This window comes from Enhydra lutris, unplaced genomic scaffold (genome assembly GCF_002288905.1).
Source record: "Enhydra lutris kenyoni isolate GAN:26980312 unplaced genomic scaffold, ASM228890v2 scaffoldscaffold6, whole genome shotgun sequence".
NCBI classification, from domain to species: Eukaryota; Metazoa; Chordata; class Mammalia; order Carnivora; family Mustelidae; genus Enhydra; species Enhydra lutris.
The window spans coordinates 13458148-13483128 of record NW_019154090.1 but is presented as its reverse complement, the minus strand read 5'-3'; the positions used below and the strand labels follow the sequence as shown (position 1 = coordinate 13483128).

At 48.0% G+C, this 24981-nt stretch overlaps 1 protein-coding gene across 2 annotated transcripts in view; it reads left to right on the top strand.

Moving 5' to 3' along the window:
- The window catches only part of LOC111141593 (EYA transcriptional coactivator and phosphatase 2), a 188151-nt gene that overhangs the window by 93075 nt on the left and 70095 nt on the right, over nt 1–24981 (top strand). For both annotated transcript variants that reach the window (XM_022494259.1, XM_022494258.1), the window contains exons 7-8: nt 3067–3209; nt 9490–9573. In XM_022494259.1, the coding sequence (XP_022349967.1) occupies nt 3067–3209; nt 9490–9573 (227 nt within the window). The remainder of the gene's footprint in view (nt 1–3066; nt 3210–9489; nt 9574–24981) is intronic.

Here is a 24981-nt window from a genome sequence, read left to right as displayed (position 1 = left end):
GTGTACCTCTTAGAATAACTGTAGTTGCAAAGATGGACCATACCAAAGGTTGGCAGGGATGTGGCACAAACTAGAAGTCTCTTACCCCTCTGGTGGGAGTGTGAAATGGTATAACCACTTTGGAAAACCATTTAGCAGTTTCTTAAAAAGTCAAACATAGACTCACCACCTGACCTTGTAATCACGCTGGTGAAAAGAAAGCTTACATGCATACCAGGATCGATGTGTGAATGTGCACAGCAGCTTCATTCCATCCCAGAACTGGAATCAATCAAAATGTTCATCCACAGGTGAACAGACAGAGGGTGGTATATCCATGCGATAGGATCGTGCTCAGCAACAGGAAGGAATGGTCTGTCCATATACGTGACGACATGGATTGAATCACAACAAAACAGTTATTCTGGCTGGAAGATGCCAGACAAAAAAGAATACATACTGCCTGATTTCATTTATCTAAAATCTGGAAAAAGCAAACTAATTTCTAGTGAGAGAACGTGTATCAGTGGTCACCTGAGGAGTGGGACGGGAGGAAGAGATCACAGAGGGTTTACAAGAAAACTCTTGGAAGTCATGTAAAAGTGTAAGGAAGGAGAAAGAAAAAGAGTGAAATGACCCCAAAGAAGGTTTACGTAAATTGCTTAACCTCTGTACCTCTGACCGTGAACTTTGAATCCTGGCACTTCATTCTCAAGAATGTAAAAGGTTGAGGAAAGGGCTGCTTTCAGAGGTGGGAAGGGAGATTTTAAGATTTTATTTATTTGAGAGAGAGAGCAGAGGGAGAGAGAGAGCTTATGTGGGAAGGGGCGGGGAGGAGGGGCAGAGGGAGAGGGAGAAGCAGGCTCCCTGTTGAGCAAGGAGCCCCTACCTTTGGGAGGCTCAGTTCCAGGACCCTGAGATCAGAACCCGAGCCGAAGACAGACGTTTAGCCATGCAGGCACCTCGGGAGACTCCGTATATTGGCTTCCCCCACATCTTATTTAGACATTTCTTAGATGCCTGGTCTATCTCCCTTTTTAAATAATATTTTCCTGGGTTTTGATGGGATCAACATGTTTTCTAAGTCCCCATAGCCTCAGAACTACCATATGAATCAGGATAAACCTTATCTACGACTCTTAAACATCTGTGAATTTCTCTACCGCCTCTTCCCCGCCGTCCAGAAGAAAGTCTTGGCAAGATGGATATTTGGGAATCTCTCATGCTGTGTCCTGAAAATGCTGGGGAGTTGGAGATGGCCCCGCAGTCCTGACAACGCAAAACCAAGCCTTTTCTTATTATGTCCTTAGTCTGCTAAGAAGTTTTAGAAATATTAAATAAACCAAGTTCAGTCCCTTGGGTTTTGGAGGGAAATCGTCCTTCCAGGGTAGGGAAGAAAATCAGTCCATTGCCAAGTAGTTTTAGACAAAAGCATTTCCCTCCTTATGATCCAAGAACTGGCAATTATGGAAGGAGAGATGAAGTCCTCAGGATACATTTAGGAACTAATCCCAGCAGCTGTGAAATGAGAGAGCGGGATGGGGTGCCCTCCATGGTTCCGTGCCGTTGCAGGCTTCTGTTACTCTAGCAATGGGGACTGGCCCAGACTTCGCTTCTGCCTCTAACATTAGTGTCCAGGGTAACACTGATGAATGTCATCCTACTTCACAAGTTCAATAAAGACAATAGACTCTGATAAAAAGCCATATATTTCAAACTTCCGTGCTTAAAAACACAGCACAGGGGCACCTGGATGGCCCAGTGGGTTAAGCCTCTGCCTTTGGCTTGGGTCATGATCTCAGGGTCCTGGGATCGAGCCCCACATCGGGCCCTCTGCTCGGCGGGGAGCCTGCTTCCTCCTCTCTCTCTCTGCCTGCCTCTCTGCCTACTTGTGATCTCTGTCTGTCAAATGAATAAATAAAAATAAAAAATAAATTAAAAAAAAAACCACAGCACAGCGCAGATGCGGGCTTTGGGACCTGGGTCCCAGGAGGGTACTGCTCACTTAAGCAGGGTCATCAAACAGCTTCCTGAGGGAATGAGCAGGGCAGCCTCTCTGTGCCTTCTAGAAGCTCCAGCTCAGTGGAAGCCGCAGGTGGCTGCCTTCTGCCCTGCACCCTCTCACTGACGCCACATGCACGTGGGCCCAGCCAGAACTTAGTTCAGATTGTTCACTGATGTGTCCTTAGGGCCAGCCCTGTGCTTTTCATAGAGAACGAAACAAGCCACAGAAAGCAACACAGAGAATTCTCCCCGTATACCTCCCATTCACCCAAGCCGGGTGTGTCTTAAAGATAGAAAAGTTTGGGGGCACCTGGGTGGCTCAGTTGTTAAGCCTCTGCCTTCAGCTCAGGTCATGATCCCGGGGTCCTGGGATCGAGCCCTGCATCGGGCTCCCTGCTCAACGGGAAGTCTGCTTCTCCCTCTCCCACTCCCCCTGCTTGTGTTCCCTCTCTCACTATGTCTCTCTCTGTCAAATAATAAATAAAATCTTAAAAAGAGAAAAAAAGAAAAGTTTGCTGCCCCTCTCCTTTTAAATATTGATTTTCTTCCTTCTGTTTGGCTGGGGATTCTCAGGCTTTGGGATATAGAGTTGCAAACATAAAACTCTGCTCCCTATCCCTACAGCTCCCGCAGTGACCCATCCTCCCTGCCCTAGATCTCCCCTCAGGTGTCCCCTTACCCGTGAGGCCCTCCCTGACTAGCACCGGAGCAGTTAGTAACCTCCCAGCACTCCCCGCCCGCATCCCATTTGTAACACGTCCTCGCCTAGTCTGTTAGATACTCATTTGTTTGCCTAACGCCCCTCTCCTCCCTCTAGAAGTTAAGGTGTGTGAGAAGCAGGGCCTGGGACTTTGCCTGCTGAATGAGCCCTTGCTCCAGGAGGGAATGGTTATGAACAGGCAGCCGGAGGGACCATCCAGAGCAGTTCTGATCCCATGCAGTTCTGATCCCATGAGATCTTTGCCTTCTGTGCTGCCCCTGGGGCCTAGAACTGTGGACTTGGTTCCAGTCGGGAGATATTTTCCCGGGAGGAGACACTCAGCCGAGCTTCTGATATGTCCACACTTCTGTTTCCTGCACCAGGTGAATATAACACGCACAATGGACCCTCCACGCCGGCAAAAGAGGGAGACGTGGACCGGCCGCCCCGGGCCTCCGACGGGAAGCTCCGAGGCCGCTCCAAGCGGAGCAGCGACCCCTCCCCAACAGGGGACAGTGAGATCGAGGTAACTCCAGACTGCCTCTCGGGCTTGGGCAATGTAATCTCCCACCTGTGACCGGAACAGGAGTGTGGGGCGGGGGGCAGAGTTCTGTCCACACACACAGGGGAGAATGGCCCTTTGTGTCCACAAAGCTCCATAGCAGAGGAAAGGATGCTTGATGGGAAGGTAAAGAATTCTGTTGACCATAAGGAAGCACTGTTGACAGACCAGGCTAGGGAGAGTGACTCTGGAGATAGCAAAGAACGTAAAACACCGGTTCTCAAGCATAGGCAGTAGTAGAATCACCTGGAGGCCCGTGAAAACCCAGGCAGCTGGGCCCCAACCCAGAGTTTCCAATTTGGTAGATTCGGGGGCAGGGTGGGGTGCTGAGAATTGCATTTCCACCAAGTTCCCGGAACATGCTGATGCCACAGGGTTGAGGACCACACTTTGAGAGGCCCTGGTAAAGACACCTGTGGACAGTGGGCTTTCCCAGCTGGGTTAGAGAGTTCTTAACCCTGGCTACCTATGAGTGTCACCTGGGATGCTTTTTCAAATGCAGGTGCCCAGGCCCCATCACACACTCATTAAATACACATTTCGAGGGAGTTCTTGGGCACTAGCTCACAACCTGAGCTGCACCTTCGAATCTCCTGGGGAGCACTGAGAGCCTTCGTTCTCAAGCTGCACCCCGGATCAGTGAAACCCAGTTCCTTGAGGGAGGGACAAAGGCATCAGCATTTTAAAACTCCCCAAGGGATTTCCATCGGGCAGCCCAGGCTGAGAACGGCTGGTCTGAGGGATGTGCCAATCTTTATTGTAATAAAGCAAGTGTGGGATTATTGGTCAAGCACTGACATTTTCCCAGACAAAAAAGAACCACATGCGTGAGAGAAGGGGGAAGGTTACTAGTGGGGACAGAGGCAAAACGGATGCTCCGGAAAACAGACCGAAGCAACTGATCGACATCTAGGGAGGAAAAATGGGCATCTTCGTTAGTTCGTACGTCTTCACCAAAGGCAGAAGTACAGGAGGGCACATCTCTTGGCTTGAGTGCGCTATGGGTATATGGGCAGTATCGGCAAAGTCTGGGTCCGTGCCAAGAGATCCAAAGGCGTATCCCATCTGTGTTCATAGCCCTGCAAAACGTATGCAGGAACTATGAGGCTCAGCCCGCAAACTCACATGTGCTAAGAAATGTCATTTTCATCATCTCCTTAATTAAAGTCGATGTAATTTTGACTCTTGAGTCCCCATCCCATCAGGGTGGTTAAGAAACCCCACCTTGGGCGCCTGGGTGGCTCAGTGGGTTAAAGCCTCTGCCTTCGGCTCAGGTCCTAGGGTCCTGGGATTGAGCCCCGCATCGGGCTCTCTGCTCAGAGGGGAGCCTGCTTCCTCCTCTCTCTCTGCCTGCCTCTCTGCCTACTTGTGATCTCTGTCTGTCAAATAAATAAATAAAATCTTTAAAAAGAAGAAGAAGAAGAAAGATAGAAAGAAACCCCACCTCATTATTGGGGTCTCTTGCCCCCAGAATTATACAAGACACAGAGCCTCTTGTGTCCAGGACTGGGATGGTGGCTGCTCCCTTCCCCACTGTCAGTACCCACTGTGGTCAAGGAGAGTCCAGCCAGGGTCTGGACTTCTGGGTTTCTGTGCCATACGCTGGGCGTAGAAATCCTTGTTGAAAATGGGAACCTTGGGGATGAGATACAATCCTTCGGTTGTAAGCAACAGAAACCAGTTCTGGTTACTTAAGAAAACGGAATCTACAGAAAGGGAGCAACATGGAGAGAAAGTCATCAGACCAAAGCTGGAAAGAACAGTAGCAGAGGCCGAGCTGAGCGATCTCGGGAACCTCGAGGAAGCTGCCCCCACCGGAGAGTAAGTGTGAGATGCTAGCTCCGCTCGACTCAGCGTCTGACGCCAAGGAGACAGCAGCCCTCTGGCCTGGCTCAGGCTTGCCCTTGATTGACAGATCCACTGAGACAGCTCAGAACGGGTAAAGAAAACCAGAGTGCTCCTATCGGGCAGGGATGGATGCCGGGCACCCAACAACAAATGCCAGCCCCAGGGCTTTTGAGACTTAGCCTGTGTTCACTAGTAGAGCTGTACTAGTTAGCCGGTGTTCACTGGCAGGGTTTTTAAGTGCTTGCTTATGGCCAGTGTCTGTTCCAGCTTTCCCAGAAGGTGTTAAATATTTTGAATACCTTCCCTTGGTCGACCTCCTGAGGTAGACCAGCAGCCATCCTCGCTGAGAGCCTGCCTCCCTGGGGACCTGCCACAGAGCCAGCGTCCCCACTGCTCATGGGATGGCTCTCAGGCCAAGGGATTTGTTCTCACTTTTCCTCTAATTCTTGAAGGCCTCTCCTTCCAACACCAAGAAGACTTTACACCATCCCCTCAGCAGGATTAGGTCTTTGCAAAAGGCTAGAAGAAAATTCGTTTGCCTCAGGTTGTCTTCTTTGTTTTTTCTGCCTCCCCTGTTCCTGAGGATTTCCTGCAGCTTCGAGTGGCAGATCTGAGGAAATCACCGAGAGCAGCACATACATTAATGCCTTTTTTTTTTTTTTTTCATTATTCAGTCACTTAACGTGGCTCCTGCTCTTGGTAGGGGTGGGGATAGAGAGACATTTTCCGCTGAATTGAGAAGGCAGCGGGAGTGCATGGAAGTCTGGGATTGCGGGGCTCTATCATTCTGGAAACCTCTGCTTCTGGATTCCAGAGGAAAGAACCACTGGGCAAGAACAGTTGAAAAGGTGCGAGCTGTGTTTCACTTCCGTGCTTAATGTCAGCGTGGAGGGTTTGCCCCAGTCGCACCTCCTAAGTCTTTGGCCGTGTTGCTAATGACGGAAGCCCACGAGAGAGAAGTTATGCAGAGAAGTGGAAAGGAGAGAAATTCTGACTGTAGATTAGTTACAATCCCTCCACTGCAGGTGCCAGAAACCAACTTGAGCTAGCTTAAGTGAAAAAGCAGAAGTTATTTTAGGGATACTGAGATTCTCGTAGAACCCCAGGGCAGGGGACAGGGGTGTGTCGGCCAGAGCCTGGAGCCAGGAGGTACACAGGGCAAGGAATTGTATTTACCCCTTCTCTCCCCATGCGGCACAGCGAAGGTGCTAGAATCCCCGATCAGCCATGGTATCTTTTCAGCGCAGGTGCGCCCTGGTTCCTGGGCTCCACTTTCCTCCAGCCTCGCTCTGCCTCTGACTGAAACCAGGTCCTGGAAGTGCGGGGGTGGTCTTTCCAACTTCCATCCCTCTCTTCCCTGGAGACTGGCCCTCCCCGTCCTTCAGAGCATGTGGCTGCCAACAGTCCCTCAAAGATGAGGAATGGCTTTCTAGGTTCCGATTTCAAGTTTCCAAGGAAAGACCTCTGACTCAGTTGGGATGAAGGGCTTTCCCTGGCCCAGACCACGGTGAGCTAAGGAGTAGGGTCGCCTGCAGAATAGCTACCAGGAACCTACCCACAGCAGATCTAGGGCAGGGGAGGGAGACAAACGTTCTTCTGAGGGAATGTAGTAGATCACTAAATGGAGTCTGCATCCAATTTGAACATATTGACTGATTTTTTTAAATTCCCTTACCAAAATTTCTCAGTTTCACCGATCCAACTGAGTTAGTTCAGATAAACTAGGACTTAGCATACTGAAACCCAGAAGCCCTCCTTAAAAAACTTCTTCTTTTTTTACCGTGACCCTTAATAAGAACTACTCTTACTACCGTGACCCAGCACATACACACCTGTAACTATAACTAGACCCAAAAATTCATGAAATAACACTCAGATCTTCCGATTGCTTTGAAGACCCCTGCACTAACTGACCTTTTCCTCCTACAGACCACCCTTCCCTTTACTGTTAAAAGCATGGCAAAGGGCAGTGTGTAAGTACAGCCATTCACCTCCAGAGAAGTTTCCAGGGTGGCCCATTTAAGATGGCAGACTGAGTACGTGACCTTGGCCTCTGCCCCCAACACCAGCTACACATACAATCAGTCAGGCCCCTTGCTCTTAAACACGCTGATCACCAGGAAAACGAAGAAAACCAACAATGTGAAAAATAAGGCCAGGATAAGGTAATAGGACAAGTGAAAGGTAATTTAAGAAACAGGAATGTAGGAAAATTCTGATTGGTTTTCGTATAAGGATCCAAAGGAGCTCTTGCATCTATAAAATAAGAAATGGAGGCTCTTGGGAAGGACATAACTCAGAGACAAAGTAAGAGTCACTGGAAATTTTTAAAATGACAGAATCAGAAGTTTAATGGAAGGGTTGGGAGGAAATGTTTAAGAAACTTCCCAGAATACAGATCAAAAAGACAAAATTATAGAGAATATATTTTTTTGAGTATAAGCCTTATCCATAAAAAAAAAAGGTCTAATTTGACTGTTGGGAATTCCAGCAAGAGGAAACAGTGGAAAAGGTGGGGGAAAATCATTTTAAAAAATAAGATTGAAAATGCGAGGTACTGAATAGTATGAATGCCAAAAAACCACAGCTGGGTCTATCCTCATAGAACTTGAGCTTTGCAAATATAAAGATCCTAAAGTGTCCAAAAGGGGAAAAAAAGCAAAGCCTACATAGGACTGAAGATCAGTGAGACAACACACTTCTCACTCGTCACACTGAGCGTCAAGCTAATGGAGGAATGCTTTCCAACATCTGGAGGGCATGATTTTCCAATTGGAATTCTGTACCCAGAGGTATCACAGAGGAAAATCAAAATAGATCAGATATGTAGGAATTCTACTTTCTAAGCACCCTTTCAGAAGAAGCAGCTTAAGGATGTACTCAGGTAAAACAAAGAAGAAAAGCAAGAGAGAGGGGACCTAGATGGCTCAGTTGGTTAAGCATCCAACTTTTGGTTTCAGCTCAGGTCATGATCTCATGTGCCTGGGATCGAGCCCCAAGATGGGCTCTATACTCAGTGCAGAGTTTGCTTGTCCCTCTCCCTCCTGTTCTGCATCTCCCCACTTGCACTCCTTTCCCCCCTCGCGCCTGTGCTCCCTTGCTCTCTCTCAAATAAATAAAATCTTAAAAAAAATAAATAAATAAAAGAAAGAAAGAAAGAAAGAAAGATAAGAAGACCAAGAGAGGGCCTTGGGATCCAGGAAACAGTGGATCTCATCTGGAAATGCAGTAAAAGGACATCTCAAGATGCTACTAGCTCTGCAGCAAGCCTGAAGATGATCCAATCCACACTGGAACATTCTGTCACTGAGGAGGAACATCTTTGATATGGAGGGTGTGGCCAAATTAAAGATTCTAATAAAGCCACATCCTTGGAAACAAGAAAAGAATTAAATCAATTAATAAACTCCTGCAAAAACAAAATGTTATTCCAGACAGGTATGGCTCCTATGTGAACAAACCAGGATATGGCATGATTTTAATTGAGAAGGAGCACAGGAAAGGACGTGACCTTAGTGGGAGGAATGGTCTCCTGAAAGTGGCTCAAGGGTTAGGACACTGGACACGCAGAGAAGGAAGCAAAATTCCAGCAGTTTCCTTGCCTCTGCAGTGAAACATAATCACAAGATGTGGGTGCTCGTTACTGGTCACCAACTTTGAAAGCCAACATCTAGACGGAGCACAGAAGATTGAAATACAGCCCTGGAAGGAAATGTGGTCTATCCACTTTGGCGGTGGGAAAGGAAGGCTAACGCTGCTCAGATGAGAGTGAGGAGGAGGTTGGGGAGGGGGTGGGGACGCCAACAGCCAGAGTCTTCCATGGCGGACTCACTATTTCAGCCAGGGAGAGTGTCCAGAGTGGATGGTCTCGGAACTAGCGGGGCTCACATATGTGAAAAATGTAAAGTCCTAGAGAAGTGAGTTAAACTCTCATCTTTGCATTGCTCAGTCAAAAGCTATTATCTAAAGTTGGCAAACTGGTAAGCAAAGAAGGCATTACTAAAAAACAGGAGTATTGAGAAGTAGTTGGGCTTACAGTGAGTGGTGAATGCAAAAAAGGTAGTACTTCATTTTTTCAAATGAGTTATATGATTTTTATTGTTGTTTTTGGCCTGAGCTCCTCCATTTTTGAGCTTTTATGTGGAAGGCAAGAACAGGCTTCTTGGTTCTGGCATCTCTGGGTTGATAGGAGCCCAGAATTGGCCATCAGAATACACTTTACACGGCTAAGGTTGGATGGGGACCCAGTGACACATCAGTGAGTCACATGTTTTATAACTTAAAGATAATGTTTTTCAAGATTTCTTTCTCCTCCCGGGGAATTAATTTCTGCAGACATTAAGTCAGAAGCAAGCGAGTCCATTTGTCTCCATTCTCTTCCTTCCTTTCATCACAGCGTGTGTTCGTGTGGGATTTGGATGAGACGATAATTATTTTTCACTCCTTACTCACCGGGACTTTCGCGTCCAGATATGGGAAGGTAAGAATCCATTTTGTCTCTTCTCTCTCTGTCTCTTTTTTTTTTTGTTTTTTGGGGGTTTTTTTTGTTGTTGTTTTTTTTTTTCAACATGACGGTCTGTCCAGCTGGTTTGTCCTGGGAATTGTGGGGGCAGTTTATGAGGCGGCTTCTCCAACAAAAGCTGCCCCTCTAGGTCAGTCTGGGTTTGAGAGCTCCTATGGAATGTTCCCTCAACATGTGAAAATTTAATTAGCTTCCCCTTCTGTCGTCCCCAACGCCTTCCTTCCAACACATGAAGTGTTCACCGTTCACTTGATGGGATATAAGTTCAGAGCCTTCGGCTGTCTCCTCTCCTAAGAGGGCGAGGATACATGGCAGCCAAAAACAGTAATCTTAGCTTAAAAAGCGAGGTAAAGTATTTTTCTAGTTCCCTGTTGTTTATCTTAGTGTCTCCAGCAGATGAATTCCATTTTCCTTCCGTTTTTCTGAGATGAGGGGGAGGCATTTGTCCGTTCCAGCGTGGACCTTTGCAACCGCTTTGCAAACGTCTCGTGGACAAAGTATGACAGGGAACCCTCCAGTCAGGATTTGGGGCAAATGTTATCAGCTAAGCGGTGGTGAATGGAAGAATCACTGAAACCACCTTCATCATGCAAAAGTGAACCCAGCTGCTCACACCCACAGCCTGCCTGTTCTCTGCATTCTCCCCGCTGGCTTCCCAGGAAACCACATGTGGGGGCCGTCTCTTTGGGGAGACAGGTGGGGGTGTCGAGGCAGAGCTTTAGAGAACAGGCAAGCTGTCATCTCCGAGGCGAGCGACCTGTCAGCAGCTGCTTCCACGCATGGGTAGGAACCATGAGACTCACCAGCGCCTGGAAAATATTTCTGTTTCTGTTTAGAGACCAGAAATATGATTTGACATCACCTCATGGCTTTTCCAGCTGCTCGTGTTTTTTATGGGGGTTATAACAAGCTGGATGTGTAATTAGCAAGATAGATTTATCATCTGCCATTATGTTGTAAAGAATATAAAAATGGTGTCGGTGGTGCAGAAATCTCTTGCCACGTAGGGACGCCATTAATATGTCTAGCAGTGCCTGTGGGAAATCCGGCGTGCGATCTTGGACGGAGCACAGCTTTGGTAAAGGATGGCAGAGTCCAGAGCTGCAAAAAGGACCAGAGTGGACTTGGCAGACATTGCAAAAAGTGGGGCCATCCCAAAGGGGCTGCCATAGTGAGTTACCTGCTAGTCTGGGTGTCAGGGCTTTTCTGACCAGCCCGGTAAAGCCCCCACCCCCTAAAACCCATGCCTTCCCCCTTCTCGCCTTTAGAGGTAGCCCACTCTGAGGTCCTACAGCTGCGTGCAACAGCTGGGCTCTCGGGGATTGTGGAAGGCTGTGTAATCTCGGCGATGGTCTTTGTGTCTGTGTCACCACCATTCCTGAAACCGAACTTTGGGCATCCTCAAGACAGGGACAAAGCCCAGAGAGCCTTTCTGAGCCCGTACCACGTGATCCTCTCTCCAACCCTAATCCAACCATCTAATCCGAGCCACCTCCACCGCCAGCTGTGGACCTTGCCCTTTACAGCTGCCTACAGAGGGCTCGACCCACAGCCCAGGCCCAGGGGAGTCATGTCACTTCCCTGCTGGAAAATGGTCACTGGCTTCTCCGTGGACAAACGCTAATCCCAGCCTTCTAAGGCCCTTCATGGGCTAACTCCTGCCCCCCTCTGCAGCCCCGTTTCCCACTACTCATCCTAAATTACTTTCTGTCCTCAAAGCTGGCCACATTCTCTCGAATCTCTGCTGGGTTTCTCCCAGGACGCACCAGGTGTAGAGTGGGAAAGAGACGGGGGAGGGGAGGCGGCCAATACACGTTACATAAATTTGTTAACCACTGCAGGTCCCTGGGGCCCCTGGGAGACTCTGTAGGACATACCTCCAAGTGGACCACCGACGAGTGAGGATACTGGGATATGTATTTGCATCTTCCCTTCCATCATAGGCTGAGGGCTTCTGCTGGATTGTTACCTCCCTGCACTTCTGGCCTGCCCCAAGAATGCCATAGAGCACAGTGCTCACAACTGAAAGCCTCTGCATGTACAGGAACGGACACAGCTGAGGGGATATGGGAAACGGGCACACCGGAAGCCTCTGCTGTAATCTAGAATGTTCTAGCATGTTCTTTTACTAGATGAAATCTTACTTCCAGTTCCCATTTTAAATGTAGCTTCCGGGCGCCTGGGTGGCTCAGTGGGTTAAAGCCTCTGCCTTCGGCTCAGGTCATGGTCCCAGGGTCCTGGGATCGAGGCCCGCATCGGGCTCTCTGCTCCGCGGGGAGCCTGCTTCCTCCTCTCTCTCTCTGACTGCCTCTCTGCCTACTTGTGATCTCTCTGTCAAATAAATAAATAAAATCTTTTAAAAAAAATGTAGCTTCCTTCAAGAGCACTTAGCTAACCACTCCCCTTTATCTAAATTGCAACTCTCGCTATTACTGTGTTTTTCATCTCTATTACGCACTCACCGTCTATCTCCCTTCTAGGCTATACGTACCATGAGCGCAGGGGCTGTGAACACTTTTTTACCTACCCAGCCAAACGGTGCCTGGGCCAGAATTGCTCAATAAATATTTATTACATGAGTAAGTCAGGACGATCTGCTGGAATGAAAGCTACATGATGACAGGCACATTTTTTGCCCTGTTTTGTTCATTGCTTTATTCCCAGTGCATAGAACAGTACCCCCCACTTAGAAGGCTTCAAATAAATATTTGTTGAAGGAAGGAAGGAAGGGAAATAGTATCAAAACAAAAAATGCCTAGCTGGTGGCCAACGACCAAATTCAGCCTGCAGACATTTTTTGTTTGGCCCCTAGAGTGTTTGAAAAAATGTGAATTTGTCGCCAACATTTAAAAATCAGGAGATTGCAGAGACCAAAACAATCCAGATTTCCAGCTCTTCTTGAAAAATTAGAAAATCTGGCCATCCTACATTCTCATGTGGCAGCAATCAACGGGAGCTGAGTAGTGACTGGCCTCAGTGGGTGGGGGGCTGGTGTCCGCTCTGCAGCCCAACCACAGCCCCCACTTGGCCTGTTTAACCCACTTATGGGAGCATCCTGGCCCCACTGGCATCTGAGTTCCAACTGTCCTAGAATTTCAGAACCACAGAAGGTCACAGTTGGAAGGACCTAGGAGATCACCATGCCCAGATAGTCTCCGTAGTACAGAAGGAGAAACTGAGGCCCAGAGAGAGTGAGATCACCCAGGAGAGAATAAGAGTCATATTTCAGGCTCACTTGCCTCCCCGGGAGCCCCCAGGATGCCCAGGGAAAACTGAGATGAGAAGCTCTTGCAGCATCCAAGTCCCCTGTGCCATATTCACTCCAATTCTAGAATTCACCGCTCCCTCCTCCAGCTCTCCCCTAGGTGAGGAATGAGGTGTTTTGCTTTTTTTTTAATTTGCAAAAGCCAAGCACCCCAAGAAAGACCCAAAATAACCATGGCTTATACAAGACCATTTATTTCTTCCTCATAACAGTGCAGGTGTCCGCAGCTCTAGCTGGTAGGGCTGCTACACAGCACGAGGCACCGAGGCCCTACTTGTCCTCTGCCGTCCCAGAACATCACCCTGCTGGCAAGATAAAACCTAGCTCGCTCCCATGTGTATGTTCCAGTCAGTGGGAAGGGGGAACAGGAAAAAGAGAATTAACCCCTCTTTATTTTACTTAATTTTTATTTGTCCCCTGCTCTCTTAAGGGCCAGACTCAGAATCTCTCTATAGCATTTCTGTTCACATCCCTTTGGCTGAAACTTGATCATGTGGCTGCATGTAGCTGCAAGGGAGTCTGGGAAATGTAGTCCAGTCACATGGCCCTTTGACATTCAGGAATTCTGTTATTCTGGAGGGAGAAAAAAAGAGTGGATATCCAAGGACAGCTAGTGTTTCCTAGCACAAAGTACCATCTGCATCTAATAAAGGGAAGAACAATGAAAGAGGAAAATGTTGAGGAAAAAGATCCCAGAGGGCAATCATGTTTGTAGGTCTAAAGCTCCAAAGAGAAATCTTGGCTACAGCAATAAACTTGGAAGTCAGAGAAATATCGAGAACCCAGAAGAATAAGAGTGTGGCCCCCATTTTGCAGACAGAGTAACTGAGGCACAGGGAGGTGATATAGTCAGGGTATTCATTTTGTTTTGTTTTATTTTATTTTATTTATTTATTTGACAGACAGAGATCACAAGTAGGCAGAGAGGCAGGCAGAGAAAGAAGAGGCAGGCTCCCTGCTGAGCAGAGAGCCCAATGCGGGTCTCAATCCCAGGACCCTGGGATCATGACCGGAGCCGAAGGCAGAGGCTTTAACCCACTGAGCCACCCAGGTGCCCCTTTTGTTTTATTTTATTGTGTTATGTTAGTCACCATATAGTACATCATTATTTTTTGATGTAGTGTTCCATGATTCATTGTTTGCATATAATACCAGTGCTCCATGTAATACATGCCCTCCTTAGAACTAAAATACATGGCCTTGACTTTTGGCCCACAGCTCTTTCTCTTTGCGCTTTTCCTAGAAACTATAGCTATGTGAAGCTCATTATTAATAGCCTGTATCAAGCAGAAGTCAATTTGAAGCATGGAGTATTTACACTATAAAGATATTTATTGGATCACAGTAATTGAACAACTCAGAGGTATCTGGAATTCAGGTTGGGCTGGATCCAGGAGCACCAGCAGTGTTCTCAGGGCTTGGTCTTTCTGTATTCCTCAGCTGACTTTCTTCATATAGCAACTCCCTGTCAGCAATCCCAACTGAAGAAGAAGACCTACTTCCTGGAATTCAAGCACAGATCCCAGGCTTGAATCTCATTGGCCCAAACTCTTGGCTCTGATTAGCCATGCTAGATCAGGAGCCAATGCCCAGAGAGAGTAAAGGAACAGGTCAGCTCCATCCCAACTAAATGTACAGAATGGGGGAGGAATGTTTCCCAAAGGAAACTGAAATGCTCTTTCTAGAAGAGGGTGAGGACCATGGAGGTCCAGAATGGGTTCTGAAGGGCAAAACACCCTATACATCCACACCAAGGCCCCATGGCTCTTTGCTTGTGGCCACTGCATTGAGCACTGCATAGAAAGCAGAAATCATACCAACTGTGGTCCCAGCCAAAGGGGTAACTTGCTGTTTACTTAGGGAAATAAGACCAACAGAGCTAAAATGATTAAGGAATGATTCAAAACAGAGTGTTTGAATTTTCAAACAGAAACTGGGCTCTCTTCCTGTTCCCAATCAGAGGCATGTGCTGCTCGAGGCTGTCATCTCTCCACTTCCTTTCCATCTCTTCCTACCCAGTGCTCAGAGCCAGAGCATCCCCCTTTGGTAGCTGTACCTCCCTCATCTTGTGGATCCATTAGAAATTCCCGGGAGAGCTTGAGCAGCCAGCAGTCACCGCCTCTTCCCTAACCTCTCCTCCTCCCACCTCACTCCCAGCAGTCCCTGAACTCCATTTTTTCCATCCTGGATCAGGAAAATGCAAGGTGGTCAGGAGTCTTTCTTTCCCTGTGGCCAGGAAAGGACTCTTAAGAGGGATTCATCAGCAGCCCCCCCACCCCCGCCCCGTAGGTCGGCCCTGACTCCTCCCCTTGTGCCTTGCCTTCCAGGCCGCTCAGCACCAATTGGAAACTCAACTCCAGGACCAGTGGTGTGTGTCTTTTTAATAACAGCTTTCTGGTGATAGAATCCATGTGCTCTACCTGGACATTTCAGTCTGTACAAATCACTGGTTTTTAGGATCTCTAGAGTCGTGCAACCATCACCACCGTCTAATTTTAGAATATTGTCATCACCCCAAAAAGAAACTCCGTGTCCCTCAGCGGTCACCCCCTGTTTCCCCCAGTCCCTGGTCACTACTAATCTACATTTGGTCTCCATAGATTTGCCTTTTCTAAGCAGTTCTTATAAAATAAATTTGACAGTACGTGGTCTTTTGTGACCAGCGTCTTTCACTTAGCATCCTGTTTTCGAGATCCATCCGTGCTGTATTGGGTACCAGGACTCCATCCCTTCTCATCGCTGTGTGATTCTCCCTTGTACGGACTGTACTGCATTTTGTCTGTGCCTTCATGAGTTGAGGGACAGCTGGGTTTGGGGCTTTTATGGAAAATGCTGCTGCAAGCACCTGAGGACAAGCTTTTGCAGGGACATATGTCTTCAGTTCTCTTAGGTATATACCCAGGAGTGGAATTGCTGGGTCCTGTAGGAATTCTAGGCTTAACATTTTGACCAACTGCTGGACTGTTTTTCAGAGTTGTTGCCCCATGTTATGGTCCTCTAAGCAGTGTTTAAGGTTCCAGTTTCTCCACCTCCTCACCAACACTTGTGCATGTCTTTTCAGTTATAGTCCTCCCGATCCGTGTGCAGTGGGATCTCCCGGTAGTTTTGATTCATATGGCCTTAATGACTAATTACATTGACCAATGATGTTTTCCTGTACTTATTCACCACTTGTAGTCTCCTCTTTAGAGAAATAGCTATTCAAATCCTTTGCCCACTTCTCAATTGGTCTATGTCTTTTTTTATTGGCTTTTAAGAGATTTTTATATATTCTATATATATATGTGTGTATATGTATCCAGTTTTTCATATATTCTGGATATATACATATATTTTAGAGATGTATAATTTATAAATATATATAAATATATGATTATATATGATATGTATAATTCTATGACATATATATATATATACATATATACACATACACGATTTGCAACATTTTGCAACGGTAGATATGTGATTTGCAGATATGTTTTCCCCATTCAGTGGGTTGTCTTTTCACTTTGTGGATGATGTTCTTAGAAGTATTTCAGGTATTTCAGGGGAGAGAGATTGAAATTAAATTTGAGAAGAGGCCTCATGGAGAAGCTGAATGTTCAATAAAGACTTAAAGGGGGGTGCCGGGTGGCTCAGTCAGTTCAATGTCTGCCTTCAGCTCAGGTCATGATCTCAGGGCCCTGGGATTGAGCTCCCCGTCAGGCTCCCTGCTCAGCAGAGAGTCTGCTTCTCCCTCTCCCTCTGCCCCTCCCAACAAATCATGTTCTCTCTCTCCCAAATAAATGAACAAAATCTTTAAAAAAAAAAAAAGACTTAAAGGAAGTAAAGGAACAGATAGATATCTGGTGGCAGAGCAGAGGGAACAGCAAGTGCAAAGGCCCTGAGGCAGAAGTTTGCCTGGTAAGTTTTAGGGACAGCGAGGAAGTTGGAGCAGAACAAGCAAGGATGAGAGTAATAATACACCAGGCTTTTTCTCTGAAGTGGGAGCCATGGAGGCTGGGAGTAGAAGAAGGACAGGATCTGAATTCTATTTCTAAAGAATCCCTCGGGCTGCTCTCCTGGGGAGTAGAGCACAGGGGAGCAAGGGTGGAAGCAGGGAGACCAGTGAGCAGGCTACAGCAACAGTTTAGCTGAAAGATGATGGTTGTTTGGACTAGGGTGGGAGCGGTGGAGCAGTGAGAAGTGTGGCAACCTGGATATATTTTGGAGGCAAAAACCAACCACAGATGAAGAACACAACACGATTCCTCATTCTCCTGCACTGGGATACAGAGATGTCCTATTTTCTGTCTAGGGTCTTCCTCTGAAGAGACCTGACCTATTCACCCCCTGTTGCCAACTAGCAAATTCCTCTTGAACAAATTCTCCTATTTTTTTGCACAGTGCGCTCTATGCCAAGTACTCTACTGTGAGCACTATTATTTTTTAAGTTGGACCTCACATGCAGATGCTGAGTTATTCATACTCTTTGTGCATGCAAAGCCCATCTCTTGTTTCACGGGGGTACAATGTGTGTTTCCCTTTAGGCCCATTTGGATCTTCCTCCTCATCACCCCATGTTTCAATGTGGTAGATTCTGTTTGTCTTCCTGTGACATACGTACTGGGATTTTTTGCGTACATTTCTGTCACATCTATAAACATCGCTGTTTAAATACCCCATGTTTCTCACTTCTTTCCTTCTGCTCTGTGGTTTTGGATCCTTCCGTGTCACCATACAGCCAACAGCAGTGTTCTGACTCAGTGGCTCTCAACTGGAGGTGACCTGGCCCCCAAGGGACATTTGGCAATGCCGCAGCCATTTTGGGTTTTCACAACTTAGAGGGGTGCTCCTGGCCTCTAGTGGCTGGAGGCCAGGGATGCTGGGGAAACATCCCGCAATGCACAGGCAGCCCCCCGTCCCACAGAGATTGATCTGACCCCAAACATCCATAGAGCCACAGTTGAGAAGCCCCTGCCCCTAACCACTGCCCGGGATTCCACGTTAACCTTCTCTGCCTTCCGCACGAGGAGAACACCCAGGCTGCCCCACCTACCCACCCACACAGACCACACTGTGACAGGCAACCCTCAGGGACTCTCGAGTTTTTTTGCATGTGCTGTCTCACTGAATCTCCACCACAAGCCTGTAAGGCATGGCTGCTCCTCTTACAACCATTTCTGGAGAAACTGATGCTCAGAGAGGTGGGGGGAATTCAGCCGTAGTCGCCCAGCTTGGACGGGAGGAAAGCCAGGGTGCAGCCCCGTGCTCCCAACCACGCATCTGCGCGCCATCCCCGGCGATCCATGTGAATGTTCTCAGGGTAAAAAGGAAAAGCCGCTAGGATGAACTCTTCTACGTGACCGTGAACTCCAAGGACGAACGGACTGGATCTGATGTGTTCATAGCTTCATCCCCTGGCACCCAGCAGTGCCCAGTACATCTGCTTGACAAATATTTGTTGAATAAACAAATAATAGCTTGCGGGCAGTGAGTTTTAAGTGCGAGCGATTGCAAGCTCTGCAGAAGTGAGATTCCAGGGCGCCTGCCCTCGAGGGAACAGATGTCCGCACACATGACAAGACAGGGGCTTGTCAGCATCTCTCTGGGGCCAAGACGCTAGGTGCCAGCCTGGCCTGGCCTCACCCAGAGCTTGGCCCACAGCAGGGGCTCAGCGAAGGCCGTTGAGTATTGTGCAAGGGGCCCATCTAGGCAGGCTAGCGGCCAGGGACATTTTGGCAGGTGGGGGACCTGGGCTGGAGCCAGGTGATCCTTGATGCCTGCCTGAGCAGAGTCCTGTCCAGGGTTTCTGTCCACGTGGCGCCTTTAGGGGGGCATGCCTTGCTGAATCTGAAAAGATTCAAGGTTTCAAACCGGTAATGCAGGGCCAAATGTGGCCTAAAGACAGGTTTAGTCTGGCCCCCTGGCATTTCTTGAAGCTCTCAAGTCATTACTGGTATTTTCTTATATCTCTTTTTTAAAAAAGATTTTATTTATTTTCTTATTTGATGGAGAGAGAGAGAAAGAGAGACCATGAGCAGGGGGGAGGAGCAAGGGGAGAGGGAGAAGTAGGCTCCCTGCTGAGCAGGGATCCCGATGCAGGGCTTGATCCCAGGACCCTGGGATTATGACCTGAGCCAAAGGCAGATGCTTAACCGGCTGAGCCACCCAGGCGCCCTATATCTCCTTTTTTTTTTTTTTTTTTTGAGAGAGAGAGAGCACATGTGTGTGGGGAGAGGGTGCGAAAGAATCCTAAGCGGGTTCCATGCCCAGCTTGGAGAGAGAGCCCAACACGGGGCCAATCCCATGACCCTGAGAACATGATCTGAGCCAAAACTGAGAGTCCAATGCTTAATCAACTGAGCCACCTGTGCGCCTTGGCAGTATTTTTAAATCTGGATATTTTACATAAAAATCTGGATGTCTCCCTTCTCTTGAAAACTGGGGAGGTCTGGCAACAGCAAGCCTGAGCTTTCAAAGAGTGGGGACCTCTGACAGGATATATGCCCTCAGGTGCCGCTAAGCCCCCTGGGCAGTGGACTATGGAGCTCTTCCCCTCCTTTGTCCCAGGAGACACTTACCTTTGTGACCCACCAATGCCAGGTTATTCCCAGAGTGTTTAGGATGTGTGAGGGCAGAGATCACTGGCCCCTGGTTCCCTCCAGGGGCCTTGAAGCTTTGTCAGTTCATTCTAAACTGTGCCTTTAGCATCCTCTCAGAAGCGCAGGCCGTCTCCTTCCACAGGAGCATCTGTCTAGGCACGCTGTCATGGCGGGGGGTCTGTTCACTCAGAGTATGTAAAGCCCTGCCACCTGCCCCAGCTCCGCCTCCTCCAACAGCTGGAAGAGAAGCAGGGCTCCCCACCCAGTGTCCGCACCCAGGGCTCTCCGCCCTTCCTGACGAGGTCTAAACCCCCTCCCGACGGCTCAGAGCCCCACGGAGCTTGTCACAGCACCTACTGCTGTGGTCCCTCTCTTGCTGGGATTACCGGGCGATAGAGTCACATCACTGTCATCATCATGAGGTGGCAAGGACGGAATTTTCGTTCTAGCGGCACTGTGAACACCCCGTCCTGTCCCCATAGCCCTCCCCATTCCTGTGGGCACGATGGCTTCCCTCTGCCAGGACCTGTGAAACTCTGGGGGGTTCTTCACAGTCTCCCAGACGTCCCCAGTTACACACAGCAGTGACCCCCTCACTGACCCACGTGGGTGTTGACTTCCTTCCCCGGCCCCCACTTCTCTACTGTGCCACCCCTGCTTCTAGGGTCTCTTCCCAGCTAAACTGCTCACACCAGCATCCCAGGATCAGGGGCTGCTTCCAAGGAGATAAAGATTCCAAGGAGGTCCGAGTGTTCAGACTTCCTCCGATTTCAGGAATGGGGAAGTCCTCATCAGCAGAACCCTGTTGTCCCATAAGCCCTCCTAGCAACGAGAAGTGTGGTCCGGGGCCCGCCATCAGCAGGGAGCTGTTAGAAATGCAGAGTGTCGGGTTCCAGATGTGCTGAACCAGAATGGACATTTAAACTTGACTCACAGGTAATTCCTTCACACATCAGTCTGTGCCGCAAGACATAAGCCATGAACTCACTTAGTGACAACTTTTCTCAAAGATCCGGCCCGCCCACCAGCGTCTTTGTGCGTCTGGAAGAGGCTGGGTAGAGCGAGCCTGGCCAGATCTGGGCTCTTGGCCCATAGCCTCCCCCCAACCACAGCTCCTCTGCCCCTTCCGACCAGCCACAGCCCTCCCCCACTCCTCAGAGGGTGTCATTACGTGATTCCGGCTCAGATTCCGGAATCCAATACCCAGCGCGGTGCCATCAGGATTCAATCAGATCCAGTCGGCGATACATGGCTGAGCCTGTCCGTTACCGCTTTACAGACTGAGAAGAAATAAAAAAAAAAAAACCCGGTTTTATGACCCAGCAGTTAAAAACTATTTGTAGAAGTTGCTACGGTTCAAATCAAAAGTGCCCTCCCTGGAGGACTATTAGTTAATTCAGAGGCCCACGGATTCTTTCCTTCTCTTTCTTTTTACCCCGTCTACCTTGAGATGCAGCTCTAATTCGCTTCTGCCGCTCAGACATCCAGCGCTTTCCATCCTTTGACAAACACAAGCCAAAGTGCTTAAGGACATCTGTTTATTTTATTTCTTTAATGAGAAAACCTTCCAATTTCTCTGGGCTCAGCTGTGTTTATTGACTCTGTGTTAGCCATGTGAGGCTAGCACCTTGGAAGTTTAAAGTCCTGGCGGGGCCCTCGCAGCGGCCTCCAGCTCTGAAAGGCAGTCAGCCCTGCCCAAGGAAAACAGAGTCCTTGGAACTCTATAAAATAGATTTTCAAAATAAATACTGCCTAATTCACTCGGTAGATGTGGATTAAGTCAAGATGAATACAATTTGGAAAGGATTTTCTGAGGAAGTCGGAGATTTCTTTCCCCCACTGGGGGTTAAACCTTGTATTTAAATCTTTGTTTTTCCCCCTCCAGCTCTCTTTTCAGTTAAGTGAAAGGTATTTAGTCTTTGTGGCTAATAAAGAAATGAGGGCTTAGATTGGCCTTCGAGAGAGCGGTGATTATTTTCTTTGTGGGACCGGGGATGGCGACTTTGCGGGCAGCTCCACTCCATCCATTAGGGCCAGAAGCGAAGCAAGCATCTGTGGTTGTCGTTCGGGCGGGGGTGGGTGAGGAAGAGGTTGGAAACGCTCTGAAGGATGTCCTAGAGGTGAATGACAGTTGGAGGGGCCATGGGCAGGGGGTAGTACCCTTTGTAGAGTTAATCCCCTGTAATAGCGCTTCCCTGAGCAAGTGGGTCTCCATGCCAAGTGCCTCTGCTTATGTATTTTAGGGCATTAAAGGATTATTTCCAACATAAAATGTATTTTAGAGATGGTTTGGGGTTGTCAGAAAAGTGCTCATTAGCAGGGACTTTCTTTGAAGCCCTGTGCTCTCTGCTGCTTGGAGAGGGGACCATTTCCTTGTAGAATCAACTTAGGTTGCAGCTTTTCAAGCTGGTTAAGACCCCTGATTTTCCGCCCACAAATTTAGCAGATGCCGACCACTTCCCAAGACTTCTTTCGCCAACTTTTTGTTTTCTTTTATTGTTCCCTTCTTTAGTTCTACCTTTCCGTGAATGCTGAAGGGGATCTGAAAAAAAAAAAGTAATAATAATAAGGGGGATTTAGATCTATGCAAAACCTGCAACAGATTGTCGGTTGGGCTCCAGCGAGAAGCTCTTTGTCTTCTGTAAATATAGGGGTTGGTGCTCACAATGATAAGGCATGAAAAAAAATCCCAGGCACCCTGCGAACCTAAATAATGGGAACAATTTTCCCTTATGCTTAACTAGCAGGTTGAGAAGCAGCCTTCCCCCTCGCCCCACCTGCACTTTTTATGGTACTTATTTTCCAACAATAGGGCTCTTGAGCTGTTCCAAGATCGCTGGAATTGCTGTGAGCCTCTGGGGATGAGGGTGTCACTCGGTGAATGGCAGGAAGGTGTCCACGCGGTTGTGTTGGGGTTGACTTTGACAGGGAATTAGGAAGTTCCCCCCACCCTGCCTGTTCCCCCACTTCCTCTGTGAATGAGTAAACTTAGAGGTCCTTCTGATGGCCGAGGGGGAATGCTCTGACCCAAGTCCCCCCACGGGGCCTAGTTCAAAGTAGAAATATGCAGTTGTAGAATTTCTTTGGAAATGTCCATCAACGGATGAATGGATAAACACATCCTGGGATGTTTGTTCGTACAATAGAATGTTTTTCAGCCATAAAAATGCATGGTGTGCTGATCTGTGCTACGACACGGACAGACCCTAAAAACGTTGCACTACGTGTAAGAAGCCCAATGCAAACGTCATGCGTCGTGTGGTTCCATTTCTACAAAACATCCAGAATCTGTAAATCCGTACTGACCGAACACAGGCAGGAGGTTACCAGGGCCTGGGGGGATGGACGGACGGACAGGAAGCAACAGCCTTGTGGGTATGGGGTTTTCTTTTGAGCTGATGAAAACATGTAGGAACGAGAGAGGGGTTTGCTCATCTGTAAAATCGGAATAATATTCCTGCCCCACAGACCTCAAAAGACCATTTGAGGAGTTGGTTTTGTTTTGTTTTTTTAAATAATTTCTTCATCGGGTTTTGGGTCAAGGTAACATTGACCTTATAAAATGAGTTGGGAGGCATCATCTTCTGTTTTCTGGAAGAGACTATGGAGAATTGGTGCTAATTTTTCTTGAACTGTTTGGTAGAATTCTCCAGTGAAACCATGTGGACCTGGAGATTCTGTTCTTCAGGAGGTTTTTAACCGTGACTTCGATCCCTTTAATGCTTGCTGCTAGTTCACCCGGGGCGAGTTTTGGGAGTTTGTGGTTTTCGAGGAATTGGTTCATTTCGTTCGTTGTCAAATTTATGTGTGTAAAAGCTAAAAAAAAAAAAAAAAAAATTTACTTTTATGGTGACTTTCAGTTTGTAGTATATAACCATACCCAGAAGCCTTCAAGTATAGAGATAAAATCCCTCCCCCCATGTACCTGATACTGGGTCATGAGTCATCCCCTTGGTCCTCAAGACAAACCCACAAAGGCAGATGGGGTAATCCCCATTCTACCCAGAAGGACACTGCCCCAGAAAGCCAAGCTAGTAAGGGTCAGAGAAGCAGTCAGACCCAAGAGCTCCAAAGGCCATTCTGAGTGCCAAGGCCACCAGAGCATACGACAGCCAATCACAAGGTGCCCACTTCTCAGACCAGTGTTCAGACCTTCACTCAAACCCAGTTCTTCCCTATTCCAGACATCATGCTGGGGAAGGTAAGGGGTCCACAGGCCACCAGTGACTCTCAACCATATTTTTTGTTGCATTTTTTTTTAACTGTGTTGTTTTTTTTTTTTTTTTTTAGATTTTATTTATTTATCTGACAGACAGAGATCACAAGTAGGCAGAGAGGCAGGCAGAGAGAGAGAGAGAGGAAGCAGGCGCCCTGCTGAGCCGAGAGCCCGATGCGGGGCTTGATCCCAGGACCCTGGAATTAGGGCCTGAGCTGAAGGCAGAGGCATTAACCTACTGAGCCACCCAGTGCCCCTTTTTGTTGCATTTTTTAAATTAGTTGCCAGCATTTAAAATTGGGAGATTTCACGGGGCGCCTGGGTGACTCTGTTGATCGAGCCTCCAAATACTGGTTTTGGCTCAGGTTGTGAGATCAAACCCCACGCTCAGCAGGGAATCTGCTTGAGATTCTCTCTCCCTCCCTCTGCCCCTCCCCCTGCTCATGTGTGCACATGCGCACTCGCTCTCTCAAATAAATAAATAAATAAATCTTTTTAAAAAATAAAATTGGGAGATTTCACATAAAAATTCAGATTTCTGGGTCGCCTGGGTGGCTCAGTGGGTTAAAGCCTCTGCCTTCGGCTCAGGTCATGATCCCAGGGTCCTGGGATCGAGCCCCGAATCGGGCTCTCTGCTCAGCGGGGAGCCTGCTTCCTCCTCTCTCTCTGCCTGCCTCTCTGCCTACCTGTGATCTGTCAAATAAATAAATAAAATCTTTAAAAAAAAAATTCAGATTTCTGGGTTCTCTTTAAAAAAATCAGAAGGTCTGGCCATGAGGCACCCACAGTCCCAGATGGCATCACTTGGCTGGAGCTGCCCCACTCAGTGGGGCCGGTGGGCTCCAGATTGCCACAGTCCCCACTACTCCCTATTGCCGAGGGCCAGGTATCAGTCATCATTACTCTCCCTTGCACTGTTGTCTTTCTAGGAAGAGTCAAGAGGAAAGTTAAATATTTCTCGCAGCAGGAGTTAGAGAATGAGAGACAGCAAGGCCCTGTTAGACCCAGCCCATTCTGTTCATTCGTATGAGCTGCTTAGTCTCTGTCAATCTGGCTGTCTTTGGTGCCTCATGTACAGAATGAAGCCCAAATTCTACAGGCCGGCTTCCAGACCCTTCTAGATCCTTTCACCTCCAGCTCTGAGATTCTCAAGTTTATATTTTAGGCTGCAGCTTTGCAGTTGCACCAAGAAACTCTGGACCTTTGTCTATGCTGTTCCTTCCAGCAGGAATGCCGTTCTCACTTGCCATCCATTTGCCCAGCTAATTCTCACTTAGCCTTCAGGTCTTATCTTGGATGTC